This window comes from Papio anubis, chromosome 16, assembly GCF_008728515.1.
Source record: "Papio anubis isolate 15944 chromosome 16, Panubis1.0, whole genome shotgun sequence".
Classification (NCBI taxonomy): Eukaryota; Metazoa; Chordata; class Mammalia; order Primates; family Cercopithecidae; genus Papio; species Papio anubis.
The window spans coordinates 29,535,127-29,556,332 of record NC_044991.1 but is presented as its reverse complement, the minus strand read 5'-3'; the positions used below and the strand labels follow the sequence as shown (position 1 = coordinate 29,556,332).

Genomic DNA, 21,206 nt, shown 5'->3' with positions numbered 1-21,206 from the left:
GAGCTGAGATCACGCCACTGCACTCCAGCCTGGGCGACAGAGCGACACTCTGTCTCAAAAAAACAAAATAAAATAAAATAAAAAATAAATAGCTAGCAAGAATAGTAGGAACAGGAGTAATAATAAAGAGATCATACTTATTATCTATGCTAGGCATAGTTTGCGGTGTTTGAAGATATTAGATTATTTAATAGTCACAGCAACCCTGTAAGGTAGACGCTGTTATTATTTCCATTTTATAAATGAGGAGCCAAAGAAGAGGTTAGACTTGAACTCAGGGAGTCTGGTTCTAGACTCCTCACTCATAATGAGCTAATCAGCCTTAGGGATGAACCCTGCATCTGTTAGGTGTATGAGAATGGCATAATGCATGTGAAGCATTCAAAATTACCGACCAGCACCAAGCATTCAATATAACCACATGAACATACACATACCCTTCAAGTACATCCCTGCTTCTATTTCTTTCTCTTTTTTTGAGACAGGGTCTTGCTGCCATCCTGGCTGGAGTGCAGCGGCACAACCACAGCTCACTGTAGCTTCTACCTCCCAGGCTCAAGTGATCCTCCCACTTCAGCCTCCTGAGCAGCTGGGACTACAGGCAGTTGCCACCACACACAGCCAATTTTTAAATTTTCTGTAGAGATGGGGGTATCACTATGTTTTCGAGGCTGGTCTTGAACTTCTAGCCTCTAGTAATTCTCCCGTCTTGGCCTCCCAAAGTGTTGGGATTACAGGTGTGAGCCATAACACCCAGCCCCTGCTATTTGAAGAGCCATAGAGATCCTGTGATGAGTCTAGTAAGTACCATATAAATTTCAGACACTATTAAGAGCACAGGCAGTTCCACCTTAAGACTCCATCCAAGAGTATTTTATTATTTGTATAGTTAAAAGCAGTTAGCCAGTGCATGGTGGTTCACGCCTGTAATCCTAGCACTTTGGGAGGCCAAAGTGGGCAGATCACGAGGTCAGGAGATTGAGACCATCCTGGCTAACAGAGTGAAACCCCATCTTTCTACTAAAGATACAAAAAATTAGCCGGGCGTGGTGGCACGCGCCTGTAGTCGCAGCTATTCGGGAGGCTGAGGCAGAAGAATGGTGTCAACCCGGGAGGCAGAGTTTGCAGTGAGCCGAGATCACGCCACTGCACTCCAGCCTGGGCAACAGAGCAAGACTCTGTCTCAAAAAAAAAAAAAAAAAAGCAGTTAATCCTGGCTGTGTGTGGTGGCTCACTCCTGTAATTCCAACACTTTGAGCTCAGGAGTTCGAGACCACTCTGTCTCTACAAAAATACAAAAACTAGCCAGACAAGGTGGTACAAGCCTGTGGTCCCAGCTACTCAGGGGAGGCTAATGTGGGAGGATCACTTGAGCCTCAGGCAGAAGCTGAGTGAGTGGAGATTGCATATAAAGCACTCCAGCCTAGACGACAGAGCAGGACCCTGTGTCAAAAAAAAAAAAAAAAGCAGTCCTACAAGAGAACAACACTTAATATAGCTTCAGTGGGGGATTAACACTGATGAAATCCATTTACCCAGGTATCCACTGGCCCTACTATGTACTAAGAATTTGGGAGCCAGATGCTGTGCTTTGTTCTGCACCTGTAGTCCCAACTACTAGGGGGGCTGAGGTGGGAGGATGGCCCTGTCATCCCAGCACTTTGGGAGACCAAGGCAGGCAGATCACCTGAGGTCAGGAGTTTGAGACCAGCCTGGCCAACATGGTGAAACCCCACCTCTACTGAACGTACAAAAAATTAGCGAAGTATTGTGGTGCACACCTGTAGTTCCAGCTGCCCGGGAGGCTGAGGCAGGAGAATCGCTTGAAAACTGGAAACAAAGGTTGCAGTGAGCCTCCAGCTTAAGCTATAAGAGTGAAAAACTCCATCTCAAAAAAAAAAAAAAAAAAAGAATTTAGAGGTAAAAAAAAAAAAAAGTAAATAAAACCAAGTTCCTCCTCTCAAAAGACTGAATTTAACAGAGAAAGGCAAATGAGAGAACACAGTATAATTAACATGTGTCTCAGCCGGGCATGGTGGCTCACATCTGTAATCCCAGCCCTTTTGGGAGGCCGAGGCAGGTGGATCATTTGAGGTCAGGAGTTCAAGACCAGCCTGATCAACATGGTGAAACCCCATCTCTACTGAAAATACAAAAATTAGCCTGGTGTAGTACTATGAGTCCATAAGCCCAGCTACTCAAGAGGCAGAGGCAGGAGAATTACTTGAACCTGGGAGGTAGAGGTCGCATGAGTCACTGCACTCCAGCATGAGTGACAGAGCAAGACTCCGTCTCAACAACAATAACAACAAACATGTGTCCCAACAGAAGCTGATAGGGTCAAGGAGTACTCAAAGGAAGGAGTTTTGCTAAAGGTCAGGAGAACAAGCTAAGGAGGTGATGCACAGAAAGCTGCTCCCCTTGAAGTTGAATGATTCTGCTGAACACAGGTTCATGTATTTGGTTCTCCATTAGAAATACACTAGAGGCCAGGCGCAGTGGCTCATGCCTGTAATCCCAGCACTTTGGGAGGCCAACGCAGGCGGATTGGGCTGAGGCAGGAGATTTGCTTGAACCCAAGAGGCAGAGGTTGTAGTGGGCTGAGACTGTGCCACGGCACTCCAGCTTGGGAGATGGAGTAAGACTCTGTCTCAAAAAGAGAAAGAAAAAACGAAAGAAATAGACTAGAGGCCAGGCATGGTGGCTAATGCCTGTAATCCTAGCACTTTGGGAGGCTGAGGCAAGAGGATCCCTTAAGCCCAGGAGCTACAGACCCCATCTCTCTTTTAAAAAAAAAAAAAAAAAAAAAATTAAAAAAAGCTTAACCAAGGGTGGTGGTGATGTGGGGAATAGGGTAAAATCTGAGGGAACCCGTTTAGAAAGTGGCACTCAGGGCCAGGTGCAGTGGCTCAAGCCTGTAATCCCAGCACTTTGGGAGGCCGAGATGGGTGGATCACGAGGTCAGGAGATCGAGACCATCCTGGCTAACATGGTGAAACCCTGTCTCTACTAAAAATACAAAAAAAAGAATTAGCCAGGTGTGGTGGCGGGCGCCTGTAATCCCAGCTACTCAGGAGACTGAGGCAGGAGAATGGTGTGAACCCGGGAGGTGGAGCTTGCAGTGAGCCGAGATTGCATCACTGCACTCCAGCCTGGGCGACAGAGCGAGACTCCATCTCAAAAATAAAATAAAATAAAAATTAGCCAGGCATGGTGGCGCACACCTGTAGTCCCAGCTACTAGGGAGGCAGAAGCAGGAGAAACTCAGGAGGTGGAGGTTGCAGTGAGCCAAGATCGTGCCCATGCACTCCAGCCTGGGAGACTGGGTGACAGAGGGAGACTTAATTTCCAAAAACAAACAAACAAACAAAAAGTAGCTGGGCTCTAGCAAATGAGGAGAGTCTCTGCCCGGCCGCCCCACTGTCTGGGAAGTGAGGAGCACCTCTGCCCAGTTGCTGCCCCACCTGGGAAGCAAGGAGTGCCTCTGCCTAGTCCCTGCACTGCCTGCAAAGTGAGGAGCGCCTTCCCCCACAGCCTCCCACTCCACCTTCACCGCCTGCACTGTCTGGGAAGTGAGGGGCGCCTCTGCCCAGTTGTTCCCCCACCATCTGGGAAGTGAAGAGCACCTCTGCCTGGCTGCCCCAGGGTCTGGGAAGTGAGGAGCGCCTCTGCCCAGCGTCCCCCCGGTCTGGGAAGTGAGGAGCGCCTCTGCCCGGCCGCTGTGCAACCCTCCAAGTGTGAAGTGACAGCCTTGTGTGTGATCTTTCTGCCCTCCCCAAGTTTGCATTTTCGACATTAAAGTTTACTTTTTAATTAAAAAAAAAAAAAGTAGCCGGATATGGTGGCACACACCTCTAATCTCAGCTACTCGGGAAGCTGAGGCACAAGAATCACTTGAGCCTGGGAGGTGGAAGTTGCAGTGAACCTAGGTGGCACCACTACACTCTCGCCTAGGCCACAGAACAAGACTCTGACTCAAAAATAAATAAATAAAATAGACTACAGCCCAGTAAGTTCATTCAAATGTTCCCCTACCCAGTCTTCTCACAGCCCTCAGTGCACACATGCATTATGCTATTAATTCTCACAGGCACATAACAGGAGCTGGGCTGGCCAAGGCCTTTCAAAGGTCGGCAAATGTTCATAAAGGGTCAGATGGTATCCATTTTAGGCTTTGCAGGCTTCATATGGTCTTTGTCACAAATTCTCTTAAACTCTTTTTTTTTTTTTTTTTTTTTTTGAGACGGAGTCTCGCTCTGTAGCCCAGGCTAGAGTGCAGTGGCCGGATCTCAGCTCACTGCAAGCTCCGCCTCCCGGGTTCACGCCATTCTCCGGCCTCAGCCTCCCGAGTAGCTGGGACTACAGGCACCTGCCACCACGCCCGGCTAGTTTTTTGTATTTCTTAGTAGAGACGGGGTTTCACCGTGTTAGCCAGGATGGTCTCGATCTCCTGACCTCGTGATCCACCCGTCTCGGCCTCCCAAAGTGCTGGGATTACAGGCTTGAGCCACCGCGCCCGGCTCTTAAACTCTTTAAAAATAAAATAATCAGGCCTTGTGCGGTGGCTCACACCTGTGAGCCCAGCACTTTGGGAGGCCAAAGCGGGCAGATCACCTGAGGTCAGGAGTTTGAGACCAACCTGGCCAACATGGTGAAATCCCATCTTTACTAAAAATACAAAAAATTAGCCAGGCGTGGTGGCACATGCCTGCAGTCCCAGCTACTCGGGAGACTGAGGCACGAGAATCGCTTGAACCCAGGAGGCAGAGGTTGCAGTGAGCAGAGACTGCGCCACTGCACTCCAGCCTGAGCAACAGAGTGAGACTCCATCTCAAAACTAAATAATCATTCTTAGCTCCAGTACACTGTACAAAAATTACTGGCCAGGCGCGGTGGCTCACACCTGTAATCTCGGCACTTTGGGAGGCCGAGGCGAGCAGATCACAAGGTCAGCAAATCGAGACCACGGTGAAACCCCATCTCTACTAAAAATACAAAAAATTAGCCGAGCATGGTGGTGGGCACCTGTAGTACCAGCTACTCAGAGAGGCTGAGGCAGGAGAATGGTGCGAACCCGGGAGGCGGAGCTTGCAGTGAGCTGAGATCACGCCACTGCACTCCAGCCACGGCGACAGATCGAGACTCCATATCAAAAAAATAAATTAATTAATTAAAAAATTATCTATGGCTGGGCACTGTGGCTCACGCCTGTAATCTCAACACTTTGGGAAGCCAAGATGTGCAGATCACCTAAGGTCAGGAGTTCGAGACCAACCTGGCCAACATGGTAAAACCTATCTCTACTAAAATTACAAAATATTAGCTGGGCGTGGTGGCGCACGCCTGTAATCCCAGCTATTTGAGAGGCTGAGGCAGGAAAATCACCTGAATCCGGGAGGCAGAGGTTGTAATGAGCCAAGATTGCGTCACTGTAATTCCAGCCTGAGACAGAGTAAGACTCTATCTCAAAAAAAAAAGAAAAAAAAAGGCCATGCGTGTAGTGGCTCACGCCTGTAATCCCAACACTGGGAGGCTGAGGTGGGAGGATCACTTGAGGTCAGGAGTTCGAGACCAACCTGGCCAACATAACAAAACCCTGTTATTACTAAAAATACAAAAATTAGCCAGGTGCGGTGGTATGCATCTGTAGGCCCAGCTACTTGGGAGGCTGAGGCAAGAGAATTGCTTGAACCTGGGAGGCAGAGGTTGCAATGAGCCGAGATCACGCCACTGCACTCCAGCCTGGGTGACAGAGCGAGACTCTGTCTTTAAAAAAAAAAAAAAAAAGAAGATAGCCAAGCCCATTCATTTATGTACTGTCTATGACTGTTTTTCGCTACAAGGGCGTAGTTGAGTAGTTGGACAGAGACCCTATGGAAAAGCTGAAAATATTTAAAATCTGACCCTTGCTGGGCGTGGTGGCTCAAGCCTGTAATCCCAGCACTTTGGGAGGCCGAGACAGGGGAATCACGAGGTCAGGAGATCGAGACCATTCTGGCTAACACGGTGAAACCCCATCTCTACTAAAAATACAAAACAAATTGCTGGGCGAGGTGGTGGGCGCCTGTAGTCCCAGCTACTCGGGAGGCTGAGGCAGGAGAATGGCGTGAACCCGGGAGGCGGAGCTTGCAGTGAGCCGAGATCGCGCCACCACACTCCAGCCTGGGCGACAGAGCGAGACTCCGTCTCAAAAAAAATAAAAATAAAAAAAATAAAATAAAATAAAATCTGACCCTTTACTCAACAGTTTGCTGATCCCTCGTTTAAATTCCTGGGTCAGGGAGGCAGTGTGTTTTTCAACTTCTTTGCTTCCCTGGTGAGGGGTATGTCCGTGTACAAATATGATAAAGATAGTTTCTACTTGCCTCCACTACTATACTGCTATAGTGACCTTGGGGCTCATTTTCTGTGTTAGTATCTGCAGAGATATTCATAAATTTGACAGCAAATCAATCTCACCAGTCATAACCCTGACATAAATTCCAAGTCCTATGCCCTATATTCTCAAACTTATTTATTCATCAAACTCCCCTGAAAATTACACATTAGTTCCACTGAAGAGATAAATGTATGTTGCTCCATGTCAGATATCTTAGCCTTTCCATTAGATCCCACTGTCTAAAGAAATATGAAGCACATTCATCAGAAAAATTTATTGCTTCTCAATTATTTATTTGTTCTTTGAGCAAGGTTGAAAATAGCACCCTCCCCCAACTTCCCTTTAAAACATAAAGGGTTGCCCAGGCGCGGTGGCTCAAGCCTGTAATCCCAGCACTTTGGAAGGTCGAGGCAGGTGGATCATGAGGTCAGGAGTTCGAGACCAGCCTGGCCAATATGGTGAAACCCATCTCTACTAAAAATACAAAAATTAGCTGGGCGTGGTGGCACGTGCCTGTAGTCCCAGCTACTAAGGAGGCTGAGGCATGAGAATCGCTTGAACCTCGGAGGCGGAGGTTGCAGCGAGCCGAGATCATGCCACTGCACTCCAGCCTTGGTGACAAACGGAGATTCCGTCTCAAAAAAGAAATAAGCCAGGTGCAGTGGCTCACGCCTGTAATCTCAGCACTTCGGGAGGCCAAGGCGGGCAGATCTCAAGAGATCGGGAGTTCAAGACCAGCCTGACCAACATGGAGAAACTCATTCTCTACTAAAAATACAAAATTAGCTGGGTATGATGGCACAGGCCTGTAATCCCAGCTACTTGGGAGGCAGAGGCAGGAGAATCACTTGAACCCAGGAGGTAGAGGCAGTGAATCGAAATTGCGCCATTGCACTCCAACCTGGGCAACAAGAGTGAAACTCCATCTCAAAATAAATAAATAAATAAACAAATAAAATGCACAAAGCAATGCCACGGTGGCTCATGCCTGTAATCCCAGCACTTTGGGAGGCCAGCAGGCGGATCAAGAGGTCAGGAGATCACACTTATCCTGGCTAACACGGTGATACCTCCGCCTCTACTAAATACAAAAATTAGCTGGGCGTGGTGGTGCATGCCTGTAGTCCCAGCTACTCCAGAGGCTGAGGCAGGAGAATGGCATGAACCCAGGAAGGAGAGCTTGCAGTGAGCCGAGATCGCGCCACTGCACTCCAGTCTGGGCAACAGAGCAAGACTCCGCCTCAAAAAAAAATAAATAAAAATTAAATAAAATGTACAGGGTTTTCCAAGCCCATTCAAACACCCTTGACCATACTTCTCACTTTTTGCTTATTGTCCACTGCACACTTTGAGCAGCAAAGCCCCAGACAACTAATTCGTAACTGAATTTTCTTATCTGATGATAATGAATCTCTCAGCTCTTTTGGTTAAAAGCATTCTCAGTTTCTACATGTATAAACCATACACAAAACATCTTTAAACCAAGTTTTAATATGTTCTAAGCTTAAAATCTCCTTATGCAAGCTAAGAACCAATACAATCAACTTCTGGAAAAAGGAAGTTTCAAAGGTGCTGGTAATATTCTTTTTTTTTTTTTGAGATGGGATCTCATTCTGTTGCTCAGGCTGGAGTGCAGAGGCACAATCATGGCTCACTGCAGCCTCAACCTCCAAAGCTCAAGCGATCTTCCCACCTCAGTCTTCTTCATAGCTGGGACTACAGGTGCATGCCACCACATCTGATTAATTTTTGTATTTTTTGTAGAAACAGGTTCTTTCCATGTTGCCCAAGCTGGTCTTGAACTCACTGCGCTCAAGCGATCTTCCCACCTCGGCCTCCCAAAGTCCTGGGATTACAGTCTGGGCCACCATGCCTGGCCAATGTTCTATTTTTTTTTTTAAAGGGAGCACAGTGATGATAGTTTTTTGTTTGTTTTAATTTTGAGACCTGAGTCTCGGGCTGTGTCACCTTAGGCTGGAGTGCAGTGGCACGATCTCGCTCACTGTAAGTCCTCCTCACCCCCAGGTTCAGGCCATTCTCCTGCCCCAGTAGCTGGGATCATACCACCACCGCCTCGGGTTAGTTTTGTATATTTTTGTAGAGACGGTTTCACCATGCTAGCCAGGATGGTCTCGACCTCCTGACTCGTGATCCGGGCCTCGCCTCGGCCTCCCAAAGTGCTGGGATTACAGGCTTGAGCCACCGCTGCCTCGCCTATTTTTTGGTGAGAGACAGCTCTGCTCTGTTGCCCAGGCTGCAGCCACCAGCCTGCTCCAGCCCCTTGGACTCCTCCCAGGCTCAAGTGATCCTCCCACATCAGCCTCCCGTGTAGCTGGGACTACAGGCATGAGCCACCATGCCCAGCTAATCCTTAATTTTTTTGCAGAGATGGGGGTTTATGTTGGCTGGTCTTGAACTCCTGGGCTCAAACAATCTTCCTACCTCAGCCTCCCCAGTATTTGGGACTACAGGTGCATGCCACCACACCCAGCTTACATATACTTTTTTTCTTTCTTTCTTTCTTTTTTTTTTTTTTTGAGACTGAGTCTCTCTATTGCCCAGGCTCGAGTGTAGTGGTGTGATCTCGACTCACCACAACCTCTGCCTCCCGGGTTCAAGCGATTCTCATGCCTAAGCCTCCCCAGTAGCTGGGATTACAGGGCCTCACTACTGCCCGGCTAATTTTGTATTTTTAACAGAGATGGGTTTCACATGTTGGCCAGGCTGGTCTTAAACTCCTTACCTCAAGTGATCTGCCTCCCTCAGCCTCCCAAAGTGCTGGGATTACAGGCATGAGCCAACGTGCCCAGCCTTACTCTTTTTTTTTGTTTTTTTGGTTTTTTTGAGCCAGAGTCTCGCTCTGTTACCCAGACCGGAGGGTAGTGGTGCAGTTTCAATTCACCGCAACCTCCACCTCCCGGGTTCAAGCAATTCTCCTGCCTCAGCCTCCCAAGTAGCTGGGATTACAGGTGCCTACCACCATGTCTGGCTAATTTTTGTCTTTTTAGTAGAGATGGGGTTTCACCACGTTGGCCAGGCTGGTCTCGAACTCCTGACCTCAAGTGATCCACCCGTCTTGGCTTCCCAAAGTGCTGAGATTACAGGTGTGAGCCACCGCACCCGGCCGCCTTACTCTTTTCCATGTATGAAATATTTCACAGTTAAAAACAAACAAAAAACACCGGTAGAAAAATTAATTTTAGCTAGGTGCAGTGGCTGGCTCATGTCTGTAACCCCAGCACATCAGGGGGCCGAGGCAGGTGGATCACCTGAGGTCAGGAGTTAGAGACCAGCCTGGTACAATGTGGTGAAACCCCATCTCTACTAAAAATACAAGAATTAGCCGGGCGTGGTGGTGGGCGCTGTAATCCCAGCTACTCAGGAGGCTGAGGCAGGAGAATTACTTGAACCTGGGAGGTGGAGGTTGCAGTGAGCCGAGATCACGCCACTGTACTCAGTCTGGGCAACAGAGCAACACTGTCTCAAAAAAAAAAAAAAAATTCAAGTCCAAGATAAGCTAAGTACTTCTCTAGTGAAACTACTTTTAACCACCATTCTTTTTTTTTTTGAGACGGAGTCTTGCTCTGTCACCCAAGCTGAAGTGCAGTGGTACTATCTTGGCTCACAGCAACCTCTGCCTCCCAGGTTGAGCGATTCTCCTGCCTCAGTCTATTGAGCAGCTGGGACTACAGGCACACCACCCGCGCCGGTTAATTTTTATAATTTAGTAGAGATGGGTTTTTTTTGAACCAGAGTCTGCGCTCTGTCGCCCAGGCTGGAAATGAGTGGCGGTCTCAGCTCACTGCAAGCTCCATCTCGGGTTTATGCCATTCTCCTGCCTCAGCCTCGAGTAGCTGGGACTACAGATTGCCTGCCACAGCCCGGCTAGTTTTGTATTTTTAGTAGAGGCGGGGGTTTCACGTGTGTTAGCCAGGATGGTCTTGATCTCCTGACCTCGTGCTCCACCGTCTCGGCTCCCAAAGTGCTGGGATTACAGGCGAGCCACCACGGCGCCAGGCCTAGAGATGGGGAGTTTCCTGCTTGCCCAGGCTAGTCTCAAACTCTGAGTTCCAGGCAATCCCACCTGCCTTGGCCTCCCAAGGTGCTGGGATTACAGGCATTGACCAGCCACCCTAGCTAAAATTACACGCCAGCCAGTAACCACCATTCTTTTATCACTGACCAGCATTGCGCCAAGGTCCCCTTCCTTCTGTCCCTGGGCTTTCAGGGTATCACTAATGGCTCCTCCTCCTATGCTTGTGGCTGCCACTCCTTCCACAGCTTCTCTTCCTCTACTTATTTCCTGTTGTTCTGCCTGCTCATTCTGGGTGATCCTATCTAGCTGAGATTCCCCACCCAAATCTGTGTGTATTGACCCTTACCTCTCTTCTCTCTTTTTTTTTTTTTTTTTTTTTTTTGAGATGGAGTCGCAAGCTCTGCCGCCCAGGCTGGAGTGCAATGGCGGATCTCACCTCACTGGCTCCAGCCTCCCGGGTTCCACGCCATTCTCCTGCCTCAGCCTCCCAAGTAGCTGGGACTACAGGCACCCGCCCTGCAGCCCGGCTAGTTTTTGTATTTATAGTAGAGGCGGGGTTTCACGTGTTAGCCAGGATGGTCTCGATCTCCTGACCCGTGATCCACCCGTCTCAAGCCTCCCAAAGTGCTGGGATTACAGGCTTGAGCCACGGCGCCCGGCCCTCTCTTCTCAATAACAAACCCATCAGATTGCTGAATACCACCTAGCCAGAAGGTACCTCAAGAAAGATTCTTTCTGTTGAAAAGATCACCCCACCCTGATCCCTTTCTCTTCTCTCAAAGGTACCACTCAATCCTCTCTGAGTCATCATACCTCTTCCCTCACCTTCTATGTGCCACTTTACATTTCTATGGCATTTGATCTTGGCTCAGCTTCTCAGGGTCCCTCTCTGGTAACAGGGAGTGGTCAGCTTCAGATCTTTCCCCATGAGCAGTTTCTTAAAAGTAAAACTCATCAGTTCTCCTTTTATTTTTTATTTATTTATTTATTTTTTTTTTTGAGATGGAGTCTGTGATGTCGCCAGGCTGGAGTGCATTGGCGGATCTCCAGCTCACTGCAAGCTCCGCCTCCAGTTCCACGCCATTCCTGCCTCAGCCTCCCGAGTAGCTGGGACTACAGAAGCTGCCACTCACGGCTATTTTTTGTATTTCTTAGTAGAGATGAGGGTTTCACGTGTTAGCCAGGATGGTCACCGATCTCCTGACCTCGTGATCCGCCCATCTCGGCCTCCCAAAGTGCTGGGATTACAGGCTTGAGCCACCGCGCCCGGCCAGTTCTCCTTTTAAAATTTGACAGTTCTCTTTTTAAAAACCTTAGATGGCTCCCATTGTTAAACTCATTTACAAGGCACAGGAGGCCCTTTACAAGTTGGCTTTATCTTTCCTTCCTAGGTTCCCGCCCATCATTTACATTAATTATAACTGTGTCTTTACCAGCAGGCACTGCCACCACCTCTTCTACCTCGTATACTTGTTCTCATCCTTAAAGAATCAGTTGAAGGCGGGGTGCAGTGGCTCATGCCTGTAATCCCAGCACTTTGAGAGGCCAAGACGGGTGGATCACGAGGTCAAGAGATCGAGACCATCCTGGCTAACACGGTGAAACCCCGTCTCTACTAAAAAAAATACAAAAAACTAGCCGGGCGGGGTGGCGGGCGCCTGTAGTCCCAGCTACTCGGGAGGCTGAGGCAGGAGAATGGCGTAAACCCGGGAGGCGGAGCTTGCAGTGAGCTGAGATCCGGCCACTGCGCTCCAGCCTGGGCGGCAACAGAGCAAGACTCCTCTCAAATAAAAGAATCAGTTGAAGAGCATCTCCTCTTTCAAGCCTTTCCCCACCTCTCAGGTACAGTTGATCACCTTTGCTTTTAAGCTGTCATGGCATTCTATTTCAATTTTTTCCATAGACCAAGCTTCTCAAAGACAAAAAACAAAAACAAAAACATGGTTTACTTTCAGTAGATGCCAAGAGTCTAGCAGTGAGTTTTGGTATATAGTAGGCCTCCATATATCAAAGAAATTCCCTTTCCAATTTCCCTCCTTTTTTGTTTCCGAAAGCATAAAAGCTCGGATATTTGAATTACCTAACTATGGTTTAATTCTATCAGAAAATTGGTGTGACAGAATTCGAATACTGTTGAGTGTGCCTTCGAAGCCTCTTCTCACGTTCATTCCAGGTGAGTTGCTATGTGCCTAGTGGCCCCACCTAACCTGTTATGATTTTAGCTCAGATTCAACTCAAGTTAATCTGAATTCCCCACTAATAGGCTGTGTCCCCTTTTACTTATCTGAAATAATTAAAATAATGTTTTTGTTTTTTGTTTTTCCGAGACGAAGTGTTACTCTGTTGCCCAAACTGGAGTGCAGTGGCGCAATCTTGGCTCACTGCAACCTCAGGCTCCCGGGTTCAAGCGATTCTCCTGTCTCAGCCTCCAGAGTAGCTGGGACTACAGGTGCATGCCACCACACCCAGTTAATTTTTGTAGTTTTAGTAGAGACAGAGTTTCACCATGTTGGCCAGGATGGTCTTGATCTCCTGACCTCGTGATCCGCCCGCCTCGGCCTCCCACAGTGCTGGGATTACAGGTGTGAGCCACCACGCCCAGCTGGGAACACAACTCTTAACTGGACAAGATTCCATTCTCAGCATAAGGACAGTGTTCTTGGTTTTTGTTTGTTTTCTTGGAGAGAGTCTCCCTCTGTCGCCCAGGATGGAGTCCAGCTGCACAATCTTGGCTCACTGCAACTTCCACCCCCGCCAACCCCTCCTCGGTTCAAGTGATTCTCCTGCCTTAGCCTCCCAAGTAGCTGGGACTACAGGCGCACGCTACCATGCCCGGTTAATTTTTTGCATTTTAGTAGAGACGGGGTTTCACCACGTTGCCCAGGCTGGTCTCAAACTCCTGCAATCAGGCAATCCGCCCGCCTTGGCCTCCTAAAGTGCTGGGATTACAGGTGTGAGCCACTGTGCCCGGCCATGTTCTTGTATTTTATCTGAATCAAATTCATATGATTTTAACTACTGGTCAGGAGAAATGCAAAGGGGTTTATTCACAGTGTTGAATTCTATGCTGATTAAAATTACTGGCAATCCTTTCCCCTACTCCCAATTATGAAGTCTAGACTTGAGTTCTTAAATATTTAGAACAGGGGATGTAAGGAGGAGGCACAACCATGCTTGTTTCCTCCTGTCCCTTCAGGGATTGGCTTCTACTTCACAGGTGTGTGAGGCTCCTTTTCTGGGCTCTCAGGTTAGACTAAGCACCCTTTCTTGGTTCTCCCACAGCTGCTTTACCATGCATGGAAATTAAACACATACAACTTACATTCATTTGTTCATTCATTTTTTGAGACAAAGTCTGGCTCTGTTGCCCAGGCTGAAGTGCAGTGGCACGATCATAGCTCACTGCAGCCTCGACCTCCCAAGCTCAAGCAATCCTTCCACTTCAGCTTCCCAAGTAGCTGGGACTTAAAGGCACATGACATCATGCTCAGCTAATTTTTAAATTTTTTTATAGGAATGGGGTCTCACTATCTTGCCAGGGCTGGTCTCGAACTCCTGGGCTCTAGCGATCCTCCTGCCTTAACCTCCCGAAGTGCTGGGATTACAGGCATGAGCCACCAAGCACAGCTGACATTTTATTTATTTATTTTTTTTAGTAGCCAGGCACAGTGGCTCACGCCTGTAATCCCAGCACTTTGGGAGGCCGAGGCAGGCAGATCCCCTGAGGTTAAGAGATAGAAACCATCCTGCTCAACATGGTGAAACCCCATCTCCACTAAAAATACAAAAATTAGCCGGGTGTGGTAGCATGCACCTGTAGTCCCAGCTACTTGGGAGGCTGAGGCAGGAGAATCGCTTGAACCAGGGAGGCGGAGGTTGCAGTGAGCCAAGATCGCACCACCGCACTCCAGCCTGGCAACAGAGCAAGACTCCATCTCAAAAGAAAAAAAAAAAAAAAACGCCGGGTGTGGTGGCTCATGCCTGTAATCCCAGCACTCTGGGAGGCCCAGGGGGCCAGATCATGAGGTCAGGAGATTGAGACCATCCTGGCTAACACAGTGAAACCCCATCTCTACTAAAAATACAAAAAGTTACCAGGGCGTGGTGGCGGGCACCTGTAGTCCCAGCTACTTGGGAGGCTAAGGCAGAAGAATGGCAAGAACCCAGGAGGCGGAGCTTGCAGTGAGCCAAGATCCCGCCACTGCACTCCAGCCTGGGCCACAGAGCAAGACTCCATCTCAAAAAGAGAAAAAAAAAAGTAACCAGTAAGCTCCTCAGAAGTATGATAGGGCTCTCTGATTCAGTGTTGGTTCCATATTACTAGGTGCATGCAATGCCCAAAGTCTGCTGAGTACAATACATTATTTTCCTGAAGGGCCAACCTCCTTTAGTTTTTAATGGCAAAATTTTATTTCTTCTAATTTTTCTTTGTAGCCTGAATGCATCTATCAACAAATGGAAAATGTCAAACAAAGCAAGCTACCTTCTTAAGCATTCTGTTGTTAAACTGGAAACAACCCCTATTAAATAAAAAACATTAGAGCTAGGCCAGGCGCGGTGGTTCACACCTGTAATCCCAGCACTTTGGGAGGCCCAGGCAGGTGGATCACTTGAGGTCAAGAGCTCAAGACCAGCCTGGCCAACATGGTGAAACCCTGTCTCTACTAAAAATACAAAAATTAGCCAGGTGTGGCAGTGCATGCTGTAATCCCAGCTACTAAGGAGGATGAGGCAAGAGAATCTTAAACCCCAGAGGTGGAGGTGGCAGTGAGCCGAGATTACACCACTTCACTACAGCCTGGGAGACAGAGCAAGACTTGGTCTCAAAAAAAAATAAAGTGAAATGAAATCCATCATAGGAATATCACAAATACAAAAAGCAGTTAAAGATAAAAACACAGAAGATACAAAGTTACAAACATACCAAATCATCCCTTCTTCCCTTTCCCTTCATCCCCACCCACCAGCAAATCAATTTTATCTCCAAAATAGGCACCTCCAAGTCACAGTTCCACTGTCACTATTAGTCACCATCATTTTGTAGCTGGATTACAATAACAGCCCCAGGTCACTCCTCTGCCTCAAATTCCTTCCTTGGAGCCCACAGCACTTTAAATAAAAACCCAATTCCTGACCTTGATCTTTATCTCCAAACTAATTTTTTATGACCCCTTTCTCCTTTAAGAAACACACGCAGGAGCCAGACAGGGTGGCTCACATCCGTAATCCCAGCACTTTGGAGGCCAAGGCGGGTGGATCACGAGGTCAAGATATGGAGACCACCCTGGCCAACATGGTGAAACCCTGTCTCTAGTAAAAATACAAAAATTAGCCAGACATGGTGGCGGACGCCTGTAGTCCCAGCTACTCAGGAGGCTGAGGTAGGAGAACCACTTGAACCCGGGAGGAGGAGGGTGCAGTGAGCCGAGATTGGGCCACTGCACTGTAGCCTGGCCACAGAGTGAGACCTCATCTTCCAAAAAAAAAAAGAAAGAAACAACACACTCCCAACACAATAGACTTTCTCACCTCAGGACATCTCCATAAGCTTTTCCCTAAACCTGGTAGGCTCTTCCCCTCCTCTCAAGCCAAGCCTTGCCTAGGCAGGGTTCTTCTTTACTCTTAGGTCTTAGCTTCATGCTTTCTCCTACCACACCACCCCGGGTAGGTCCCTCCTGTTATAGTCCTTCAGCCTTGGTTTATTTCCTTCATAGCATTTATTAATCTTACTAGTACTTTATTTTTCTACTTTTCAGTCTGTCTTCTCCACTACAGTAGGAGTTCCACAGGGAGAAAGTATGTCTGTCACACATCTTTCCCAGTACCTACGCTGGGTTATAATTCTCTTATAAACATTTGAACAAAAATATAAAATTAAAAATTATGAAACGTTCCAATAAAAAGGATAAGACTATAACAATGCAAGCCACCAGTCCTTAAATTTCGAGTAGGACATTATTGTTACAAATTTTAGCTATGCAAGATAAACCAAAATATTAGCCAAGAGGTATTAAATTCTGGCTTTAAAAGCTCAGTTTTGATGCCTGAAAAGTTAAGCCACTAAATTTATCCTGTTTGGGATGTGAAGAAGCATTACACTGAGTTTTCCCTTTGGCAAGGCTCTAGTAGTCACTAGCTTTCTATAAAAGGCTAATAACATGTTAAGGCTAAGCCATGAAAACCAGGCTTGGGAGTGGCAATTCGAAGATTCAGTATAACAAAGTAAATTCAGTCAGTATCTAATTCAATCAGCATGGTGATCTCCTTCAGAGATACCTAGGAAAATGAAAAACTAAATTAAAGCAACAGGCCTGAGGCAGAGGGCACAGAGAAGGAGAAACAAAGCTGAACGTGAGGGGGAGGGTCAGAGAAAGGCCCTATCATCTGTGAAGGGACTGGAACAACAGGTAGGATTTCAACAGATGGAGTGCGAGGTGTAGTTAAGGCAGTCAATGAAGAGCCAACAGCGGGAGCAAAGGTGCAAAGGTACAAAGGTATGAGTAAGGAAGGATGGCTACCAGGGAATAAGTGAGCAGCCTAGTAGAGCTGCAGTAAAGGAAGGACGAGAGGAGGCAAAAACAGAATTACACGCTTGTTCTCTAAGAAGACACATGCATGTATGGAAAATTTGGAGGCGATTCTGTGGATAGACAGAAGCAGCATACTTCTTTTCCTCCCTCTAGAAGGAGATTCAAGCCATTAACTCATTTTTTTTCTTTCTTTTTTTTTTTTTTTTGAGAGGGAGCCTCACTCTGTCGCTGGGCTGTACAGTGGCGCGATGTCGGCTCACTGCAACCTCCGCCTCCCGTGTTCAAGCGATTCTCCTACCTCAGCCTCCCCAGGAGCTGGGATAACAGATGCCCGCCACTACGCCCAGCAAATATTTTGTATTTGTAGTAGAGACGGGGTTTCACCATGTTGGTCAGGCTGGTCTCGAACTCCTGACCTCGTGATTTGCCTGGCTCGGCTTCCCAAAATGCTGGGATTACTGGCGTGAGCTACCACACCCCGCCATTAACTCGCTTTTTGAAACAGCTGTATTATTAGTATTCATCACCTCAACGTAAGTACATGCATGGCTTAATGAATGCCTGGTATTAATTATATAATTCACTCTCACAAACGAGATGAATAATTTATTCAGTCATACTACAAATCTCACTACAGTGGGTTCTAAGATTCTCAACCCCTTAAATTGGAATTATATTGTGCTCAAAGTTGACTGCAACTACCAGCATCTGCCAGGAACCGCATGTTTCACCAACCAGATTCTTGGTGTCCTGGTCTTTGTTATACAGTATTTGATTTATAATCACTTTCTGCCCACTTTTAAAGTCCATTTAGTTCAGTAGTTAATCTTAAAGTCATTATACTATCATGGCTTCTTTTTCTATCTCTATCCCACTATGCAAACAGTTCGTGTCCTTAATTATAATAGCTTTTAATGTTTAAAGTTTAGAGTAATACCCGGTCGACAAATCCATAAAGTCATAAACATTTAACCCTGGAAAAACTGCATCAACACCCAATCCTTTTAAAACAGATGTTTAAGAAATGAACTGGCCAGTTTGTTACTTTAAAAATTCTAGGCAACTTTTCAACTCAAATTTGGGATAATTTAAATAAAAGAAACCTCTGATAAAATCAAAGTGTTACAGGGCAAACACAACAATAAAAACAAATCTTTGTTAAAATGCTTAAGGCAAATTAAAGCAACTAATCAATTAAAATAATGTATTTCACTTGAAAAAGAGACTACTTGGTCACTTTGCATTAATTTAAAAATAAGAGATACTAAGTCATTAGACTTAACACAAAAAGCACGTCTGAAATTGAACTAGGATACAACTCAGTGTCATTCAAAAATTTTCCTTAATAACATTTTAGCCTAATTCCACCTTGGAAATTAATCAGACTAATCTCTGGCCTACTAATGGTCCTTGGGGAGAAAATATGAAATACATTTTCCAAAAAATATCCTCGCTGAAGCCAATGCACCTTATCTTTGCGATTAACGTACTATAAAAGTGGTGGTGTCTGGCCTGCTTCAAACTTGGCACCACAGTATCAAATATATAGTTTTGATATTTTGGTTTCATTTTGTCGACTGTTACAAAGGCTGCAGTCCTGGAGTTAACCTGCAGTTCAGAGATTTGGAGGGAGTACAAGAACCTGGGATAGTGTGCAAACTTGTGTGTACGTGCCTTTGGCGGGGAGGGGTGGGGCTTGGGTGGTGAGTGCTCGGCTATCTCCAGATTCTCAAAGAAGTCTATGGCTAAAAACGGTTTTTGGCCGGGTGCGGTGGCTCATGCCTGTAATCCCAGCATTTTGGGAGACCGAGGCAGGCGGATCATGAGGTCAAGAGATCGAGACCATCCCGGCCAACATGGTGAAACACCGTCTCTACTAAAAATACAAAAATTAGCTGGGCGTGGTGGCGTGCGCCTGTAGTCCCAGCTACTCGGGAGGCTGAGGCAGGAGAATAGCTTGAACCTGGGAGGCCCTCGGAGGTGGCATTGAGCCGAGATCGCACCACTGCACTTCAGCCTGGCGACTCCGTCTCAAAAAAAAGGTTTTTAGGAAAACCAGCAAATCCCTGCATCACTATTACACTCGGACAAAGTCACGAAAGGCAAAAAGCGTGCATTTTATGCCACCCCCGTTAAACATTTAAAACGCATCCTCCTGACATTGAGAAACAGCCTCATGAGGAAAACACAAAAAACAAAAACGCATCCTCTTATCCAGTGACCCAGATCCTGACACTAGCTTTCCCTTAGGAAGGCCTTCTGGAAAATAATTTGGTTCAGAATGGGGGGAATATGGGTTCAAGCGCGCCTCACCCCCCTACACAAACACCCTTCGACCGACCCGGTTCTCGACCTTCCTCCGCGATTGGGACGGGCTCTCGCGTACCTGGGCGCGGGTTCGATGAGAGTGGTGGTGTCCAGGTAGTGGATCTTGTAAAACTCCAGCAGGGCCGGCAAATGGTCAAACTCCTGGTCCCCGATCTTAAAACGGCGGTTGGGCAGTGAGTTGATGATGTAGTGGGAGACCCGCGAGTTCTCGGACACCGACAGCACATAGTCCCCAGGGCAGGTGGAAGAATCGCGGACGAGGAACATACCGTGGCGCTGGCCCTGGAGCCGGGTCTGCGCCTCCTGGCGAGACACTGGCCCCATGTACCAGGCGGAGCGGTCCGAGGAGTCGAACCTGGCAGAGGACATGGTGTCGGACCGGGGACTCTGCGGCGGTAGGGGCGGCGGCTGTCCTCGCCTGCTCTGCACGCCTTAGCCCGGCAGACGGCTTTGGGGCCGAGGAAGGGCCTCTCGCACACCTCGAGGAGCGCTCAGAGGGCTGGGCCAGCACTTTCCTCTCGGCTCCAGGCCCGCAGCATCCTCCAACGCCGCCCGCCTGCTCCGGGGCCGCCTCACGGAGAGCCGCCCGGGAATGCAGGGCAGAGCCGAGGGGTCAGGGCACGCAAAGCCGAGCCGCAGCTGAGGCCACCCCGGGGTTCTCGGGCTGCTCGGCGTCCCAGGGGTGCCTCCAGTGACTCCCGGCCTGGAACGCGCCGGCGTCGCAGCTCCACGGGTCTTCACCGACCCCCGCCGTCACACGAGGCACCGAACTCGAAGGAGCGTCGCGCCTCCGGGGTGGTTTTGCCCAGCTCGTTCCCAATAGCTACAGCAACAAAATGGCGGACGCGGGAGAAGCGGCAGCCACCTCCCCCTCCGATCAGCGCGCTCCGTCTGCGCACGCGCGGAGCCCCAGCTCCCGGCGGCCGCCGGGGCCCTTCCGTGGCGTCACACAACGCTGCCAATGAGGAGCACCGTCACGACGATCTGGGTGGGCGCTGGTCGCGCCCGCTCCCGCGTTCCGGGAGGAGGCTGAAGACGCGCCGGCGGTAGGCACTCTCTTCCTGGGCCGCTGCGCGCCGCTGGGGGCGCTGCGGCTGCCGGGTCTCCCAGCGCTGGCAGGAAAACAGCTGGAGCCGAGAGGGAGCGGCGTGTCGAAAACCTGCTTCTGGGAACAAAGCGTAACGTGCAGGCCGAATCGCGGGCCAGGGAGGCGTGGCACTGAGGCGACCTGGCCAGCCTAGGGGCCTGAGGGAGCTCAAGAAGTGACAGGTCACGATGGGCCGAGGTGGCCCAGTAAAGGGATGACCCCAGGGGCAGATGTGACTACCAGATAGGTGACTGAATGACTCAGTCCCCTGGTGGCTTGATAGGCTAAGGAAGCCCTAGTGGCTACGTGACCCGCTAAATGGAGAGAGAGGAGAGAGAAGGTGAGGGTTAGATTGACTCAATTAAGTAGTCAAGGCAGTCCACAATTGGGTAACCTGGCCATCCAGGGCTTTCAGCTGTTGAAGGTAAAATGCAAATGCCTCTCGGGCGTGGCCCCGAGGCTTCGCCTGCCCTGGATTATGCCTGCTTCTCCCTATTTATTAATCCCTGTTTGTTTTTGTTGTTTTCTATTTTATTTGTTTATTTATTTATTTTCAGACGGAGTCTTGCTCTGTCCACAGGTTGGAGTGCAGGGGCACGATCTCGGCTCATTGCAACCTCCGCCTGCCGGGTTCAGGCGATTCTCCTGCCTCAGCCTCCCGAGTAGCTAGGATTACAGCCATCCGCAGCCCGCTTTCACCATGTTGGCCAGGCTGGTCTCAAACTCCTGACCTCAGGTGATCTGCTTGCCTCAGCTTCCCAAAGTGCTAGGATTACAGGCGTGAGCCACCGTGCCCTGCCTGTTTGTTTTATTTTGTTTTTGAGACAGGTTCTCCTTCTGTCACCC

The 21,206-nt window shown here is 48.5% G+C and overlaps 1 protein-coding gene across 1 annotated transcript in view; it reads right to left on the bottom strand.

Moving 5' to 3' along the window:
• CRKL (CRK like proto-oncogene, adaptor protein) overlaps positions 1-20,168 on the bottom strand; it is a 42,300-nt gene extending 22,132 nt beyond the window's left edge. Inside the window, exon 1 of the mRNA XM_003905262.4 lies at positions 19,332-20,168. Coding sequence (XP_003905311.1) covers positions 19,332-19,642 — 311 coding nt within the window. The 5' untranslated portion in view covers positions 19,643-20,168. The remainder of the gene's footprint in view (positions 1-19,331) is intronic.
• Between the last annotated feature and the right edge of the window lie 1,038 nt (positions 20,169-21,206).